The following is a 17,049-nucleotide window of genomic DNA, read 5'->3' as shown; positions in this document are numbered from 1 at the left end:
CGTAATAGTTGATGCGGATTTGGACAGTATTATTTAACAGTCTGCGACAATTAGTCGGCTGTCGTCGTAGGGGATAGTGGCCAGACTGTAATATTATATGCCAAAATTCCATTATTACGTTACTATGAAAACATTGCAGTTAATAGTATTCTTACACCGTCCAAAAAACAAAAAGTGTTGACAAATATTTTGGTCACTTCAAGCCATTAAAAGGTTACCAAGAACCACGACGAATCACGGGACAAAAGTGACAACCTGAATAGCTTAACGGTCACCACACCCAAGTATTGAGTACATAATACTTATTACTTTGAATTCCGAATGAATGGCGTTATTTGCAAACACAATATTTAGCGACCGTATGAATGGCTCCCCAACAAACTAATATATGCTATACGGCTGCAAACCAGAATACCTCACATCACATATGCATTTCAATAAGGAGAATATCAATGCCTATGAGACGTGTCCTGAGACGCGGCGGGGGTTTAATATACGGATTGTCTTTCATGTGTTAATAGCGTGTTGACGGGTATAGTATAATACATATTAGAGTGCTATTTACGTAGGTATTCTCTACCGACGGAAATGAGACCAAATAAGCTTACTATATCTCGTATGAGGCAGGTTGGGTGGGCGCATGGACTAATTTTATCTATGATAGGCGGCTAAAGAAATAGTATATATGTATATACCGAGAACCGTCGTTTCAAATTGAAATTAACTATTAGAATCACTGGTGATCATGTTTCAACGTAGTTTTGGTTTTTCTTTTAACTCAAACTGCCTGATGTTTGTTGAAAATTATTTAATTAATTTTCGTTTGTAGAGCACTCAATACTTGTATGGCCTCGTAGCGCAGTAGGTGGTACGACTAAAACATAAGGCTATAGGTTCGATTCTCGTTCATAATTCATATGTGTGATGCATCAATATATTTTGTTTCGTGTTTAAGTATTATAAGACTCAATCAGTCTTACTTATAAACTTGTTTTAGCGTTAAGAGGTGGTTAAGAATTGCTTAAAAAGCTGTCAAAATCGTCACCGGTTTCCTAGTTTAAACCTTATTAAAAGGCAAGACGGCGGGTTTTGACTTACAGATGATCGAGTCAATTTGTGTTTTAACTAAGCATAGCTTTGCGGAAATTTTAAAAGTAAGACTGAATATCTACCGCAGTTTTTGACGTCTACGTCATAAGATAAATATATTTCATGGTAGGTTCAAGAATATCTATGTCCCTGTTGTTATTGTAATGGATGTTTTGTGAGCCATAACAGTCCAGCTTCCCCTTAGGGCTGGGCGCTAGCAATTACCTTTTTTGCCGAGAAAACGGGGACTATATAGGGAAAACGAGTATTAATGTGTTTTGTTTGATATGATTTGGTTTTAAATATTTTGAGTAAGTTTAGGTATCTTTTCAAGAAAATTTCTAATTTTAAAACCTAAAAGGTATATTATTTTTTATAAATGTCCTAATGTACTTCTATATATTTTTTTTGGCGACATAAACATAGTCACACGCATTTCTAAGTATTACAAGAGTACCATCAGCACTGCACGGGTCATTACCCGTGCAGTGCTAAAAAGAACATTTTCTTAACTAGCCGCCAAGAGAGGCAGATTATGACTATAGTAATAAAAAAGCAATAATCGTTGAAAACATGCTGCTCAATAAATATATTCATTACATGTTTTCTTTTCTTAAACACAATTCATTAGATACTGTTGGTTTGCTTTTATTTACATGTAACATATGTTTAAAACTAAAAAAAAATGTAATAACATTTTTGTACATAGAGTCCAATAGTACCCCCTCTCCCTTTTAAGTTCATGGCCCAAACTTAACAATTTATTAATTATCATGTATGGATAGTCGGTAAACATTTTAGATTGTGATATAAATAAACATAAATTCCAATAATATATTAAATACTTCCATTAGAATAGTTATTTAGTAATACAATTGGTATAATATTACAAATCGCGAAAGTTTGAATGTTTTTAACTTAATCACGCAAGAGCGGATCTGGTTTGAATTTGGTATAAAGATAGGTTATAATGTGGAATATCACAAAAGCTACTTTCAGTATCAGGACGCGGGCGGAACTCTGAGTGAAAGCTTATAATTATGTATGCACTATACATTAAACTTGCACAAATAACGCGCTATGCTATTTACCCATTTAACGAAATGAAATATTAATTAATATCTAGTGAATTGACTTTTATCCATATTAAAAGCAATTTTGTCAATGAGCTTTGTGTCCATTTCGTTAACCGTTGTATGTACCTTTAAAAGCAATTGTTTCATTAAATATTTGAAAAAAGACATTTAAAAAAAAATAGGTATTGCGGAATGAAACTAAATCTAATATTTTAATTTATTTCATCATTATTATATGTTTTTCGTTCATGACTACAAAACCTTTCAAAACTATTATTATCTTAAATCTGCCTTTCGCAAAATGTTATATAAGACGATTTTTTTTATCATAAACAAATCTTATTATAGCAAGTAACGTAGGTATTCGTAAATAAATATATATATAGGACGGAACTATGGGTAGCGAAGTTTAATATTCTTTTCTCGACGTCAGCGTCTGGTCTACTTAGGTTCTATTTTATTATGTGTACGAGACGGTTTAATATCAAGACCTCTAACTTGCATTATTATAATGTGCAGTCATTGAAGTGCACCGGCGCTTATGTAAGACCGGCGTTCCTTAAAATGCAAGATCTTTTTTAAAGAAAATTAATGACGAGGCGAGCGTGTTGCTAGACTTAAGGGATCAGACATTGGATAATTTCTTTTTACGTAGCTTTTCCTAGAAGCTAGATATATCAGATAATATTGTGGTTTCAAGTTTACCATAAAATTAAAAAAAAATACGCAAAAATTATTATATTGTATGTTTTTTTTTTCGGGCAAAGTTACGATGTTGAGACAATATGAGCATTTGTCAAACATATTGTTCTATCTAACAACATAAAGGTCAACTCTGTACCCAATTAATTAATCGTTAAAGATTAACTTTATGAGTGGTGTTCGTTACGAGTGACATTGGCATAATGAGATCAAGTGGTATCCAATAAAGAGTATAACTAACCTTCATGTTAATATAGTTGCCGACTCTATTGCTAATTTGGTTACTAATAAATCATACAACACAAACTAACCACTAATTCAATTATTTGTTCGAAAATTTTATATTTACTAAGTAACTATTTTAAGCAAATTTATTTAGGTACAGAACAGAACAAATATATTGGTACACCGTTTGGAACATGATGTACGTAATCTGTGTTCCAAAATTGTGGAACTCGTTAGATTTATATAAAAATATATATGATTCTATTTTTTTATTAGATATGTAAGTAGAATGTCAAATAAGAGCCAATGGATCACGCAATGTTAAGTAATGTCCACAGCGCAGATATCAGAAGAATTACGGATGTGAATGGTGGGCAGCGAAGGAGTGTTTGAGCCTCCAAAAATCTCATTCAACATAGGAAGATAACAGCAAGCCCTCACTTCACTGTTCGCATTTACATCAAAATAAAACAAGGTTTCGGATTTTATAGCGGTTTTTTATATTTTAATTTTGTAAAATATAATGGGAGAGAATTTAAATATGTATAAAAACTGCGTTAAAATACGAAACATTGTTTTATTTTGATGTCTAACATTCGCGTGTACATAAGACATCAATATGATCGCATCGATTTTTATGAGACAGCAATGCGACACTAATAGATTCTCTATACCACTGTTAAAACTTTTGCAGATTTAACATTTTAAAACAATTCTTACATGTTTTGTATTTCTTTTTCCGTAAATATGTTAGACGAAATATTATTATAAAGATAACCATAAGCTCACACCTTTATCTCAAAGGGTTTGGGCAAACAACTATTGCACCCATACTGCGCCGAACTTATATCCGTCACAAAGTGGATCGAATCAGCGATATTATCAATATCAACAAATATTAATAGTCAGTAGAACCACAAAAATATTACAAACAGGGTATTCGATACATTCCCAAATTACAAATTATATATTATATTCCAACAAATTTTTTTTTTGCATTATTTTAATAAATGCAAAGGTATTTTCTAGAAATTATAAGAAACATGAAACTAAAACGAGCAATGTTGTCTATACATTTATTATATTTAGTCAATTTGTAATTTACCATCCTTTACTATCATTATGGGCATGACATGACGAGCTCTATTAATCTTCCTAATATGCTGCTCTATTAACCACCGATTCTATTCAGATTTAGCTGAAAGCCACTTTAATCCACTTAAGCATAAATTCGAAGCGGCCCTCTGAGAATAGCCGCTAAAAACAAGTGTCTTGAAGATACCGACGACACAAAAATACCTGATTGCTCCTTGTAAAACACGACAAGATTTCATACGAAACACACGTCAGCTTGTCTAAAACCGGAAAATGAAAATAGTATTGTTTTTTTGGGTTTCCATTGTGATGGTTTTAAGTATAATAGGAAAAAGTGACTACGTGGGAGCAATTTCAAGCAATACTCCGACTAATGAATTTAAAGGAGTTATAAAAAAAAGATTCAACTATGAGAGTTCAACTTTGAGTTACAGAGACGAAATGGCACAAAATAAAATGATATCAAATGAAGCATATCCAGAAATCAACTATCGTCTGTCAATTTCTGATAATTCGAAAAATATTAGTTCGAATATCACGTCTCGTATAAATGACCATGAATTACTCATAGCTGATTTCAAGCGACGCTGGCCCGTGTGGAGATGGCGGGTGTATGGACTTTTCTACGACGACTATTTGGATTTAATCAACGAACACTGGTTGCGATTTCCGCCGCCGAACGAATTTTTGCAGAAAGCTTTGGGAGGGACATACGTACTATTCACTACGGCGGGCTGTTGGGGCAACATCGTCGTTCTGTTTATGTATTTTAGGTGAGCAACGATTTTATTAAGATATTACTGTTTAACAAATAATATTTAACAAATAATATTATATCTATTTTTTTTAAATGTATTAGATAATGGTTGGCATAAATTGGATCGAAAAAATGGATTAAACTAAACGCTTAAATTGTCTTAAATCATATAAACAAAAATCTGATTCTAGAAGGTGTCGGAAGTCTATACTTATAAATGCCAAAGTAACCCTGTCCGTCTGTTTATCTATCTGTTGCGATTTCATGACAACCATTGAACCGATTTCGATAAAATTTATTATGGACATAATTTCAGACACTGGAAAGGACATAGGTTATTTTTTCCTGGGAAAAATATAAAGATAACTTTTGTCCAGAAAAATCTTACATGCGAGCGAAGACGAAAAAGCGTTAATAGTAAATAAATGTTAATAAATAATGAATTGAGTTTAATAAAACTCCAAAATACATTTCAAACGTGTACATTAAGCATCTAAAAATAGTATATATTTTATTAAATTCAAGTGACTTATCTATAATATTTTGTACCTCAAATTGAAATAAAAACTACTATGGCGGACTTTTTAAGGTTTAGGTGATTGCACTATTGTTGGTGATCCCTATATTTTTAAACTGAGTTATGTCGCTAAATTATTGTAAAGTTATTTCAAACTATTTTGTCTTCTAATTAACTAATGTAACTTACTGGGAAAATTATAATTTTAGTATACTGTCATCCTTATAATATTATCGTCTACTCACACTGAACAATCTTAATCTATAGAGTTACTGTAACTGTAATTAAAACAAAAACAGGGCTTTGTCTTTCATAACTGGGTGTTTTCATTAATTGCGCATGTGTTAAGTTTTGTAATAATGTACTTCATAAGTATAGCACTTAAACTACCTATCTAATAAACGGGCTGATATATACCTATATGCAAAGATTAATAAATCATTTCTACAAAAAAAAACTCAAATTAAGTCTTTTTGAAAATTTTAAACTACCAAAATATGTCTTTGTCTAATATGTAGTCTTTCAACAATTTTACTCGCATTTTCATTATGACATTGGCGAAACAATATCCATATTATAAAAAATGCGATCCGTGCAATCCATATTACAAATAATAAATATATTGCAGAAATATGAATTAATTTTTTTTATGTATCATAAATTTATAATAGATAGCTTCTAAAACAACTGTTAATGCGCTGTATTACTGAAGGGTAGGGCCTTAAAGGTGCGGGTTGACGCATACCGCAAAAGTTACATCCAGTTTTCGGCTACTAACTTTCGTAATATCTTACTATGTTCTAGATTAATTTTGTTGAACATGTAAGCACAACATCTCTTAATTATACACCCAGGATAACATTAACATTCGTAAAGTTTTAACGCTTGCTATGTATTTAATTTTTGGCAATCTCCTTTTGACATGACAAAGAAGGTATTTCTTGTACGTGTACTTTACTAGCAAATAACGTGGTAAGCCTCGGCCTAAATATCGCTGTATAGACGGAAAAAATACTTACAACAGCTCCGCTTAGGTAAAAACGTTTTCATAAGAATTTGTTTTTGCACGAAAACTATGAATAAATATATTTAAGAATGAGCTGTACATTTAATATTACTGGCGCATTTATTCGATTGTTTTTATCATATTATAAATAAACGTATAACAACGAAGTATAATAGACACTGATAAATTAAATAAATTAAGGTTTGATTATAATTATTGTTTTGTGAGTTCACAGACAAAGGGTATTGACATTAAAAATATTGGTGATTAACTGAGGATTTTGAAAATACACCATGGAACTTACGAGAAACAAATAGGCCTTGTATCGCTACTACGTTACTGTATTGAAGTTCACAGTAGTCAGTAACGTAACTTTATTTGAGTAATAATAAATCCTGCAAAATCCTAATCCTGCATCGAATACTAAGTTCCAAAATACAATATATATGCTGTGTTAAAAGTCTATTGGAGCATTATCTAACAGAATCTATACCGCCATAACATTATTTAATCGTACTAGATTATCGTTCCATACGTGCGTATAAACATTCAATTTCCAAAAGTATTAAGTAAAGTAAAATAAAAAATCTCCTACCTTTTTAATTTAACTAAAGATAATCTCTCAGACAAGCATGAAGTTTTAGTGCTCAATTACTCTACTTAATTGTCGAACAACGTGTCGTAGCGTATATGACTGTTTATACAAGGACTCGTAGGAGAAGTAATATAAGGCACCACGTGAAGTACTTTTATAACCTTTTATAAAAATAAGCAGATGGGTCATTAAGTTAGAGAATTCTTACTACATGAATAATTATTTCTTTAGTTTATATTAATATTATCCATCAAAATAAGACTAACTTTAGGATTTTTATTTTTAGTTTCGACGTTTAAAGGTATATGTTTAGTGATTAAGTTTAGACTAGGAAGTCCTTGCAGTAATATATTAGGTAAGAAGTTCCAGACGCGTTAAAAATAGCGCCAATATTTTATTAATTCTAATACAAATGCGACTTACTCAAAGTTTTGCAAGCAGTCATAAATTTGCATAGGTCGGTTTGCCATGACTATTACATTGCCAAAATCGCTTTCGGAAAATACCTTTTGAAGGTTTTCTATCTAATCTAATCACTACTTATGAAATTAAATAATATCTACCTTTTATATTTATATCAGTTAATATAAAACTCACCTTAAAAAGCGAGTGGATAAATTATACATGCTTGCAGCCCGAAGATCAAAGGTAATTAGTACCTACCTACAGCCCTGAAGAATGAAACACTATTTGCAGTTGACGCTCTAATAAGCTTTTCGTGGACCATGCGATAATAAATGACTTCTAATGTCTTACGTGATGACTGCAAACAATAATAATACGACTCAGAACGTCGAACACCAAAGCATGAGACTCCATCATCATCACACTGAAATATTAATAAGACTCACAATACCCAGAAATTACAATCGTCAAAATGATAAATATACTTGCACACTGCTCTTGTATGCAAATTGTAAATCGTATCAGATAATGAACTAAAGGAAGTTTGGATTGATTAGCATAGAACTGACCTAGGGCAAATTGAATATAAAATACATAACACGTACGGACACGGGCGTACCTTCGCTATAAAATATTATCTTCTTTATCTCATATAAACTTTATAAATATCTTCATAAACAATAAGATGTTTAACAATGTATAATACATACAAAAAATAGAACTAAACATTTGTTGATGGAAACTCGCGTCGTAACTCGTAACTGTAGTAAGCAATAGTATTTTTTTCCTATGTCCTGTGAACCACTCGAGTGCGCATTCATTTTGTTACAGAAACCGTCGGGAACGGTTGTGTGTCCTATTAATAATATAATTCAAGTTCGTCAGAAATAACCATGTACGTTGGCACAGAAATCTTACTATTCACATTCATTACGATGGCACAGTGTTTGAATATAGATTTTGGACGTCATCACAAAACGCTTAATAACAGTTTAATTGTGAAACATAATGACATGTGTGAATCTGGTGACTCGGTTTACATTAAACAGTTTAAGTGTGACGGTGAATATCAATGGAGACGTTGGGACCTTAGACAATGGAAAAGACGTCGTCGAATGTCTAATTTTTTATTTAATAGAACTGATGAGTATCGAGAGATGGAAACCTCAGCAGATAACGAGCATTTAAATTTCGGCTACAAACATGTAGCTGATCCCATAATCAGTATATTTGAAAAGCGCTGGCCAATACACCTGTGGCGGCAGTACAGCTTATTTTCGGACGATTTCTTGCTGTTGATCAACACTCATTGGCTGCAGTTCCCACCACCTCGTGCGGTCCTGCAATATTCTTTAGCAATTACCTACGTCGTGTTAGTAACCATCGGATGTTTTGGAAACTTCTTTGTGATGTTCATGTACCATAGGTTAGTTCACAAATGCCTTTATTTTTTGCTGAGTTCCTATAATATAGCCATAAAACATAGCACTTGTACCTATAACATATAAAATTCGTAATGATATGAAATAGTCATAGAATCCATGTTTATATTTTTTCTTCGTAAGACGACGGACTTGGTGATACACCATATAACAAACACATACAATTACATCCTTAAATAAAGTATCAACGAAAATAAAATATACATAATATTAATGATACCTTGAACTTTATTATATGTATTAGATTAGATAGGTTGGTAGCTGTACTAAAATATTTAAAACTAGAATATCTCAGATCCGATATTTAAAAAAAAGAGATATGACAAATTGGGAATTATCGTGACTTCTCCCGCGTACCGACGATTCGACATTGCCTTGAGGGTCCTTGAGGTGTTAACCATATAAAAAGTAATATTTACATTTTTCATCATCACTGCCTCTTACTCATGATTTAAACGATATTGTTTCGTACTAATTCGCTGCATTACAAACTTGAAAGTCTAGATGAGCTCTTTTAGGACTAAAATATCGTAATATCTTTTATTATCCACAGTAACCAATAAGTATATTTTTTTTTCCATATTTTACTTTGTTCGTATTCATTAATATAGTATTATTTACTTTGACGTGGACAAGAATAAGTTATAATAAATAATGATAATATTTTGGAACGTTACATCGCAAGGTTTCAGTTCATAAAAACTAAAGCAATCTCATCTAACCCCGAAACATTGTAGATAGCGTAAAGATATTGCTGGGCATAAAAACAGCCAAGCAACAGCGCTGGTTCTAATACCTTAATCCAAAAGTTTTTACAACATGTTACATCGTGTATTCCTTGCACTCTCTGCACATACATGTGATGGAGGAAAATATACGCCTATAATTATAGAAACCCAAAATAATACAATTTAATAAAAAATACCGGATACAAAACAAAATACTACAATTATTTTCGTTACATAGTATTTTATTGTAATATTAGCGTCACTTTTGTGAAAATCAAGAGTTAAGTTTTTTGTAAGGGAGCGATTATTCAAAGTCTCTAATCAATACAATTTCAATTGCAGAAGAAAAATTCAATCAGTAATACTTATAAAAGTAGAGCAAAATATATCGGACAATTTGTAAAAAGATAGTCTTTGCGTTCTATTTAAACAGGTCACGTATAACAAACAATTGGATAAAAAGTTTCTTGTCTCATATTTTGCGGTTGTTGAACAAAGTTTTGTAGAAATAGTGTATTAAGGACGAATTCAGTTTCGACACATGTATATTTCATGTATTTTATCCGCTATCCGCTTTATATGTCTCTTTACACTTCGCTGAGCATCTCCACAAACTTATTTTGTTTGTGTGTTTCCCCAATTGGTCTCATATTTATAAGTGAGTAGATGCACACGTAATATTATTATACAAATTGTATTACTTGACCTATTTTTTGAAAATAACGAAAAAAACTCTATATTAGTAAGATAAGGAAAAGAGAAAACAAAATGTACGAAGAAAAACAAAAGTGTATTTTCGTTACCTAAACCAAGTAATATATTATTATTAAAACATTACTTCCTAAAAAGAATTTCTAAACTGCACTTGAATGACAATGATACATGTATGCAAACTGCAATGTAAAAAAACAGTTATTTATAAAGCAATACGAAACAAAGCAGACCTTTGGGATTGAATCTAAGTAGACGGTGAGACGGCCAGATTAAAATAATAAGAATGCCATTCTAATGTGAACATAATGTAATGTTTTTAATGTTTTACGCACTAACGACATCTCCGAGTTTTCCCAGCTTCTAACAAGGCATTAATGTCCCCGACGCCTGGTAAAGTGGACAACGAATTTAAACTAATAGGAAGTCAGCATACCTAAAACTTAAACAAGAATTATCCATTTTTTATTAAATCATTGTAATGTAATGTAATAATTAATATCGACTCTACAAAAATCAATAGTTGAGTACATTCCACGTAATAATAGTAATATTGTGTCCTATTTAAAATATCATGCTTTTTGTACCCCTACATTTTAAATTACAGGACGAATGCAATCTGGAATGCTCCATGATTTTCCTGATTCTGCGAACTTCGTACCCTATAAATACTAAATTACTGCAGTTAGTCTATGGTTGACCTAATTTTACTGTTACGTCTACGGGTATTTACGTGATATGACATCCAAAAATATCTGGAATACACACGTGTTTGTCACTCATATTATAAAGGAGCTTGTACAATATTATAATGCCAACAGTGGCTGAGTTGATTTGCCTAAAATTATCCACGACACTCCTCTTCTACACCTACCGTCACATTTTTGTCCCCAATACCTGCAAATTGTACACCACTCTGAGTCTTTGACCATTCTAGTATCTAGGGGCAGCTGAATTCTTCCTAGGATTGGTCAACATGAATGGTGTAATTACTCCATTATTAACCTAAAAGAGGTAGAGCCACGCTCAAAAAACTTTTGTTTAGGGAAAGTATCGGCCAGCGAACTAGGGCAAAATCTCTATAACAAACCAATTTTCTGCTGAAAATCAAATAAAACGACACATTTTTTGCCTTAAGGTCGAAAAAACCATATCTTTATTCCCAGTGACGACTCCTTCCAGATAAAAAGTTAACGCTTTTTATATTTATTTCTTAGATGGTATAATTAATGTATGTACCTTTTAGGAATCCGTCTATCTAGATGGCACCCCTTCATATAATTTGCATATTCCGGTTTTAATTGTAGTCATTAGATTGTGGCCCTGCGACTAATAACTTGAAATGAGGAGCGTTAATGAAGCTTTGTTATTCAGTGTATGCAATGGTGCGGTTACTAATAATTTTATTATCCGCAGTACACCCGAATACTTACATACTATTACGTGAGCAACTTGTTCGTCTCCTCATTTAATTGTATAAACATGTCTCTAAAAAGTCTGTTAGCGATTCGTTTACATATCTAAAAACCTTGCACCTACCTACTTACCTATTATGTAATGAGCCCATATTACCTTTTGATATAATTTGTCACGCTTGTTTTAAATATCATTTCCAACAAATGAGTGATTTTATTAACTGATGTCGGAATATGTCGTGAGTTATAAAATGACTAGGACCAATATAAATTAACTGGATATCTCAACGCGGTTTCCCTATCTATCGGCTTTCATGATAAACAAACCACAACCTGAAGATTCATAATACGAAGGGTAAGTTCAGTTACTGGTGAGCTGATAGAATTAAAATTGTCTTTACGCCTCAGTGAATAAAATCAATTTTCGTGATAAGTACCCGAACGCAATCTTCGTCGGATGTTAAGTATCAAAAATGTCGGCGAGTTCATTTTATTCATTCCTTTTATCGTTTCTTTACGTTTTGTGAAAAATAACGTTAATTTCTGATACATATATTAGGTTACGTTATATAGTACATAATATTACTTATATTTATTTAATAATTTCTAATTTTATGAAAAATAAAGTATTTTTATGCTTCCATATACAGGGCATTTTAACATTGCGTTACTAAACAAAACCATATCCTTATCTTTTTGAAAATAACAGTTTACAATATGTTATTCGAACCGTACATGTAAAGTAAAAAAGTGTAAGTTCCGAACAAAATACATATCAATAAAAAGTAATTTTAATTTTACACACCCTAATGCCACTACTGCTATTCTAAGAGAATTCACTCACGCAGACACCAAATTCACACTAAACTACAAAATCACAATAAAATCTGAAAAGTAAGACCGAGATTGTTGATGCTAACATTCGTTACTCATGTTTGATGTTTGGCAAAATGTTATCAGTGGTAAAATTGAGTATTTTATATCATTTTTATTTATTTAGCATACCAATAGCTTAATTACATAAATTAAAATTCTATAATGACATAACAATGCTATGATACAATATAAACATACAGATCTTAGGCATGCATGACTTAAAAAATAGAATATTATTATAATTAAGTGCTATGTTATAGCGGTACCGGATACAGTATAAAAATAATATAATTAATTTGAGTTTCAAAAAAAAAAATTAAGCAACTAAACAAATACCCACATACAGCCATGTGAAATTACATTTCATTACTCTTATTCCTACTTTCGACTAAAAAAAATTGTCAATAGAATTATTAGCGTATAGTAGTGTGCTTTCATTTATTAACGCAATGTGAAAATGACCCTGTATTTGATTATTCCTAACGCTCTGACGAGCAAGGTTTTTGATTATAGATTCCGCACGTTTTTCCGAATCTAATCAATTGATTAAAATCGTTTTACGCGATATAAGATTGAGGATGTATTATCACTTTGTCAATAGCGGCCTATAAAATTTTTGAGGCGCGCTCTTCACGATCTTGATGCTTAGTAGCTCTACAATTGGCATTAAAATTTTTCGATAACAAGTCGACAGCGTCTCCGACGAGCCTAACGTCGGCATAATTTGTAAAAATAACAATATTCCTTAGAGAAGAAAAGAAGAAATCCTGAGAGAACATACATCATTATGATGATTTTTTTAAAGAGTAAAACATAATCGTATCAACTAAGTATATGCAAAATGATCTAAACAAACCGGTAAATACCGAATTGTTACATTACAGATGTCGAACTCTACGAACTCCTGGAAACATTCTGGTGGCAAATCTAGCTCTCAGCGATTTCATGATGCTTGCCAAGACACCGATCTTCATTTTCAACTCTTTCAACCTTGGACCAGCACTTGGAAAACCTGGTAAATATATACTTTAGAGCTTTACTCAACAAAGTAAATATTTCGCCAAAAACATTATTTTGGCCATGGTGTAATATTATTCTTTGATCAACTTTTCGACACATAGACCGATTACTTACTTAACAACGTGCTCATAGGAAAAAAAACAAATCTAATATGTATAATACACATACTCACTAATTAAGTAGTTACCTATATTTTTTTAAATATGATGATGTTCTAAAAAAAATTACTAAATTTAAAAAAATAACTAAGGACAAAATACAAACACATAAATCCCGTTCAGATGAAAAGCATTAAACGCGCGTTAAGAACTACCTACACGTATTTTGTATGTAACACTGTATGTGAAGGCCCCGATCAAAGTACATCTACTTGTTATCCCGCTTTTTGCTAACAATCGTCATCTCAGTCTATTGATTTTTGTAACATACGACATTGTAAACATCAGGTCTATTGTTTTAAAATATACTAACGTAAGCACGTTCGTATCTCTGTTTCAGGGTGCGTAATTTACGGATTTATCGGTGGTTTGACGGGTACCACATCGATCGCCACACTTTCAGCCATAGCAATGGATCGCTACTGGGCTGTTGTTCGACCTTTAGAACCTCTTCGAGCTCTGACAGTCATCCGCGCGCGACTACTGGCTGTTGGTTCATGGATATACGCTTGTTTTTTCGCGATAATCCCAGCGTTAGATATCGGGTGTGGACATTATGTCCCAGAAGGCTTTTTAACCAGCTGCAGTTTCGATTATCTTACTGAAGAATTAGCATCACGATATTTCATATTTATATTTTTCTGTGCAGCATGGTTATTACCCTTCTGCACGATATCATTTTGTTATATAAGCATATTCCGAGTAGTTGTTTGTAATAGAAATATTACAACACAAAACCAAGAACAAAGACTTTCATCAAAACATGTAAAAGAACGTACAAAACGCAAAGCTGAAATCAAACTTGCCTTTTTAGTTATGGCAGTCATCGTTCTTTTTTTTGTTTCTTGGACTCCATATGCAATTGTTGCATTGTTAGGGATTTTTGGTAAAAAAGATCTTATCAAACCATTGACATCAATGATACCTGCTTTGTTTTGTAAGACAGCTGCGTGTATAAATCCATTTATTTATATAATAACACATCCAACATTTCGTAAAGAATTTAAGAAACTATTGTTTAGAGATAAATCTAAACGCATGAGAGGAACAATGAAGACTATAGGCTACTCATACGAGGCACATAGAGCTCACCGACTTAGTAAAGATTTAAGCGAAACTGAAGTAGAGATACTTGAAATGAAAGACATCCCTTACCAAAATGAGATTTTTTATAATAAACCTACTGGAAAATTAGCTACTATTTCATCCAGAGTGACCCAACGTGAAGATTCCCAAAGAAGTATAAGTATGAAAAGTTTAGAGGAAACAGTTGTAAGCCCACCGTCATGGTATTGCAAACCGCAATTTGTTAAAAAAAAGAGTTTCCATCGAAGTTCTTCACGCAGTGTTGTTTCCCAAAACACCGATCCAGCTGTTTAATATAATTCAGATGTAACATTTCTACAAATATTAAATACGCTACAACTCCAAAGGTACTCTACTCGAAAATTATATATTATTTAAGTCAACAAAATTGATGTAAAATGTATTTTTACAAATATAAGACTTATGTCAATAAGTACCTACCTAATAGAATTGCGATAATAAATATTTTAAGAAAATCGTTGTTTAATTTGCATATCTCCCAAATCCTTATCAATACACTACTGCTTATATTTCAAATAAAAATAGGTCTTCCGCACGACACCGCCTATGTAAGTACTGTTTCTACCTCCGGAGTATCATTTACACTGTAGATTTTTTTGGGGTAAAAATTCCTACAAAGTTTGATGTATCCATGTGCCGACTTCATACAAATTCATCCAATGAGTTGAATGAACGAGTTTCATCGCTGCTCTACCTCTACACTTTTTTTGACAAATATTCAAACAACTTCAGGAACTTTCGTATTCAATAAATATCGGAATTAAATCGTGCATGTTGTGTAAAAATTATCCAACCCAAAAACTAACCAAATTGCAATATTGATTCCAAATAATATAATTCTTACGTAATAAAGACTTTTTTTTATTCTAATAACGTACGTATATAATTTACTTCTTATATTGCAAGTTTTTTTTAATAGACAATTTTGATAAACTGCCTGTATAAAGAGTACGTTACATAACTACAAGACCTATAACTGCTTTAACTAGGTACGTACATTTATGAGCCATGCAAAAATGCATGAAATACAAATGTAAAAGAAATTGCAACTCACACTGATTATGTTCCATTTGCCCACACGTCATCCCAACGTGGGGTCGACGCCACACTCTTTTTATAATATCTACTATTACATAAGACATTAAATAGTATAGTCAACCTATCCAGGGTATTCTTATGCGTTTGGTCTCTAAACCGAATGCACGTCCATACACGAGAGGACAATTGCTGCCACCCTAGGCACATTAGTGTGTATGCCTCATGGTTGCCAATTCACATTAAGGCCTACGCGGGTTCGCAAATATTTCCTAGCCTTCTCCTTTTTGCCCATTCTAAGAGAGTTCCTTTTCCTTCCCCCACACTTTCTTCCCCAAATATCCCCTCCCTACATTTCCCCAGGTCCTTGCAGTTGCTAAGCCGGGGGATTCTAGTATCACATTCATAGGTTTCCCCCGGTGTTGACTGCGGGATTCGATACACCAAAAAAAAAACTTATCCGTAGATCTAATGCAAATTAACTCGTATTGTAAAAGCCTATATATCTATAGCTCGACTTAGAATTTGAACCTGGGCCCTCTCCCGCCAACTTGAATAATTTATGGCAGTTAGGCTAAGAGGACTTGGAAAACATAATAACTATTGGAAATTTTAAATTAAATACACGTACATAATATAACTATCTTCTTTTATGAATGAATGAATCCTTTCTAGCCGAATTTTGGCCCCGGCGTCCAATCTCAACGGAGATCAGCCAAGTATGCGGGAGATATTATAGTGCACAAATGTGCGTGCAATACACAGTCGAAGACTGTTTCTTCACTCTCATAGTATGGTGAGACGGCAATCCGACATGACCGGAGAAATATAAGGCGTAAGACCAACAAACAGCTTGACGTGATTTCCGAGGCTCGGGAGTATCACACTGCCAACTTCCCAACTCCGAGTTGCGACTGAGTAAATTTTAAGATGGAAAAACCCAGTCACAAATACTTTAGCTCGACCTGGGATTCGAACCCAAGACTTTAGCACGGGCGCTAGTTCCGATTTTGTCAAGGACGGTAGAGTGGAGAACCATCTTTGTGTCTAAAAAAGTGACCATTGAAAAGCGTTAAATGAGGTACCTAGC

General features: G+C 32.7%; 1 protein-coding gene across 1 annotated transcript; it reads left to right on the top strand.

Moving 5' to 3' along the window:
• The first annotated feature begins 8,268 nt into the window (after positions 1-8,268).
• Positions 8,269-15,266, top strand: LOC115446153 (opsin, ultraviolet-sensitive). Its single transcript, XM_030172721.2, has 3 exons — positions 8,269-8,893; positions 13,524-13,654; positions 14,158-15,266. Exons 1-3 carry the CDS (start codon positions 8,361-8,363, stop codon positions 15,195-15,197), a joined length of 1,704 nt encoding a protein of 567 aa, XP_030028581.2. The 5' UTR covers positions 8,269-8,360; the 3' UTR covers positions 15,198-15,266.
• The last annotated feature ends 1,783 nt before the right edge of the window (positions 15,267-17,049 follow it).

This window comes from Manduca sexta, chromosome 20 (genome assembly GCF_014839805.1).
Source record: "Manduca sexta isolate Smith_Timp_Sample1 chromosome 20, JHU_Msex_v1.0, whole genome shotgun sequence".
Lineage (NCBI taxonomy): Eukaryota > Metazoa > Arthropoda > Insecta > Lepidoptera > Sphingidae > Manduca > Manduca sexta.
This window is presented reverse-complemented; position numbering and strand designations above follow the sequence as displayed.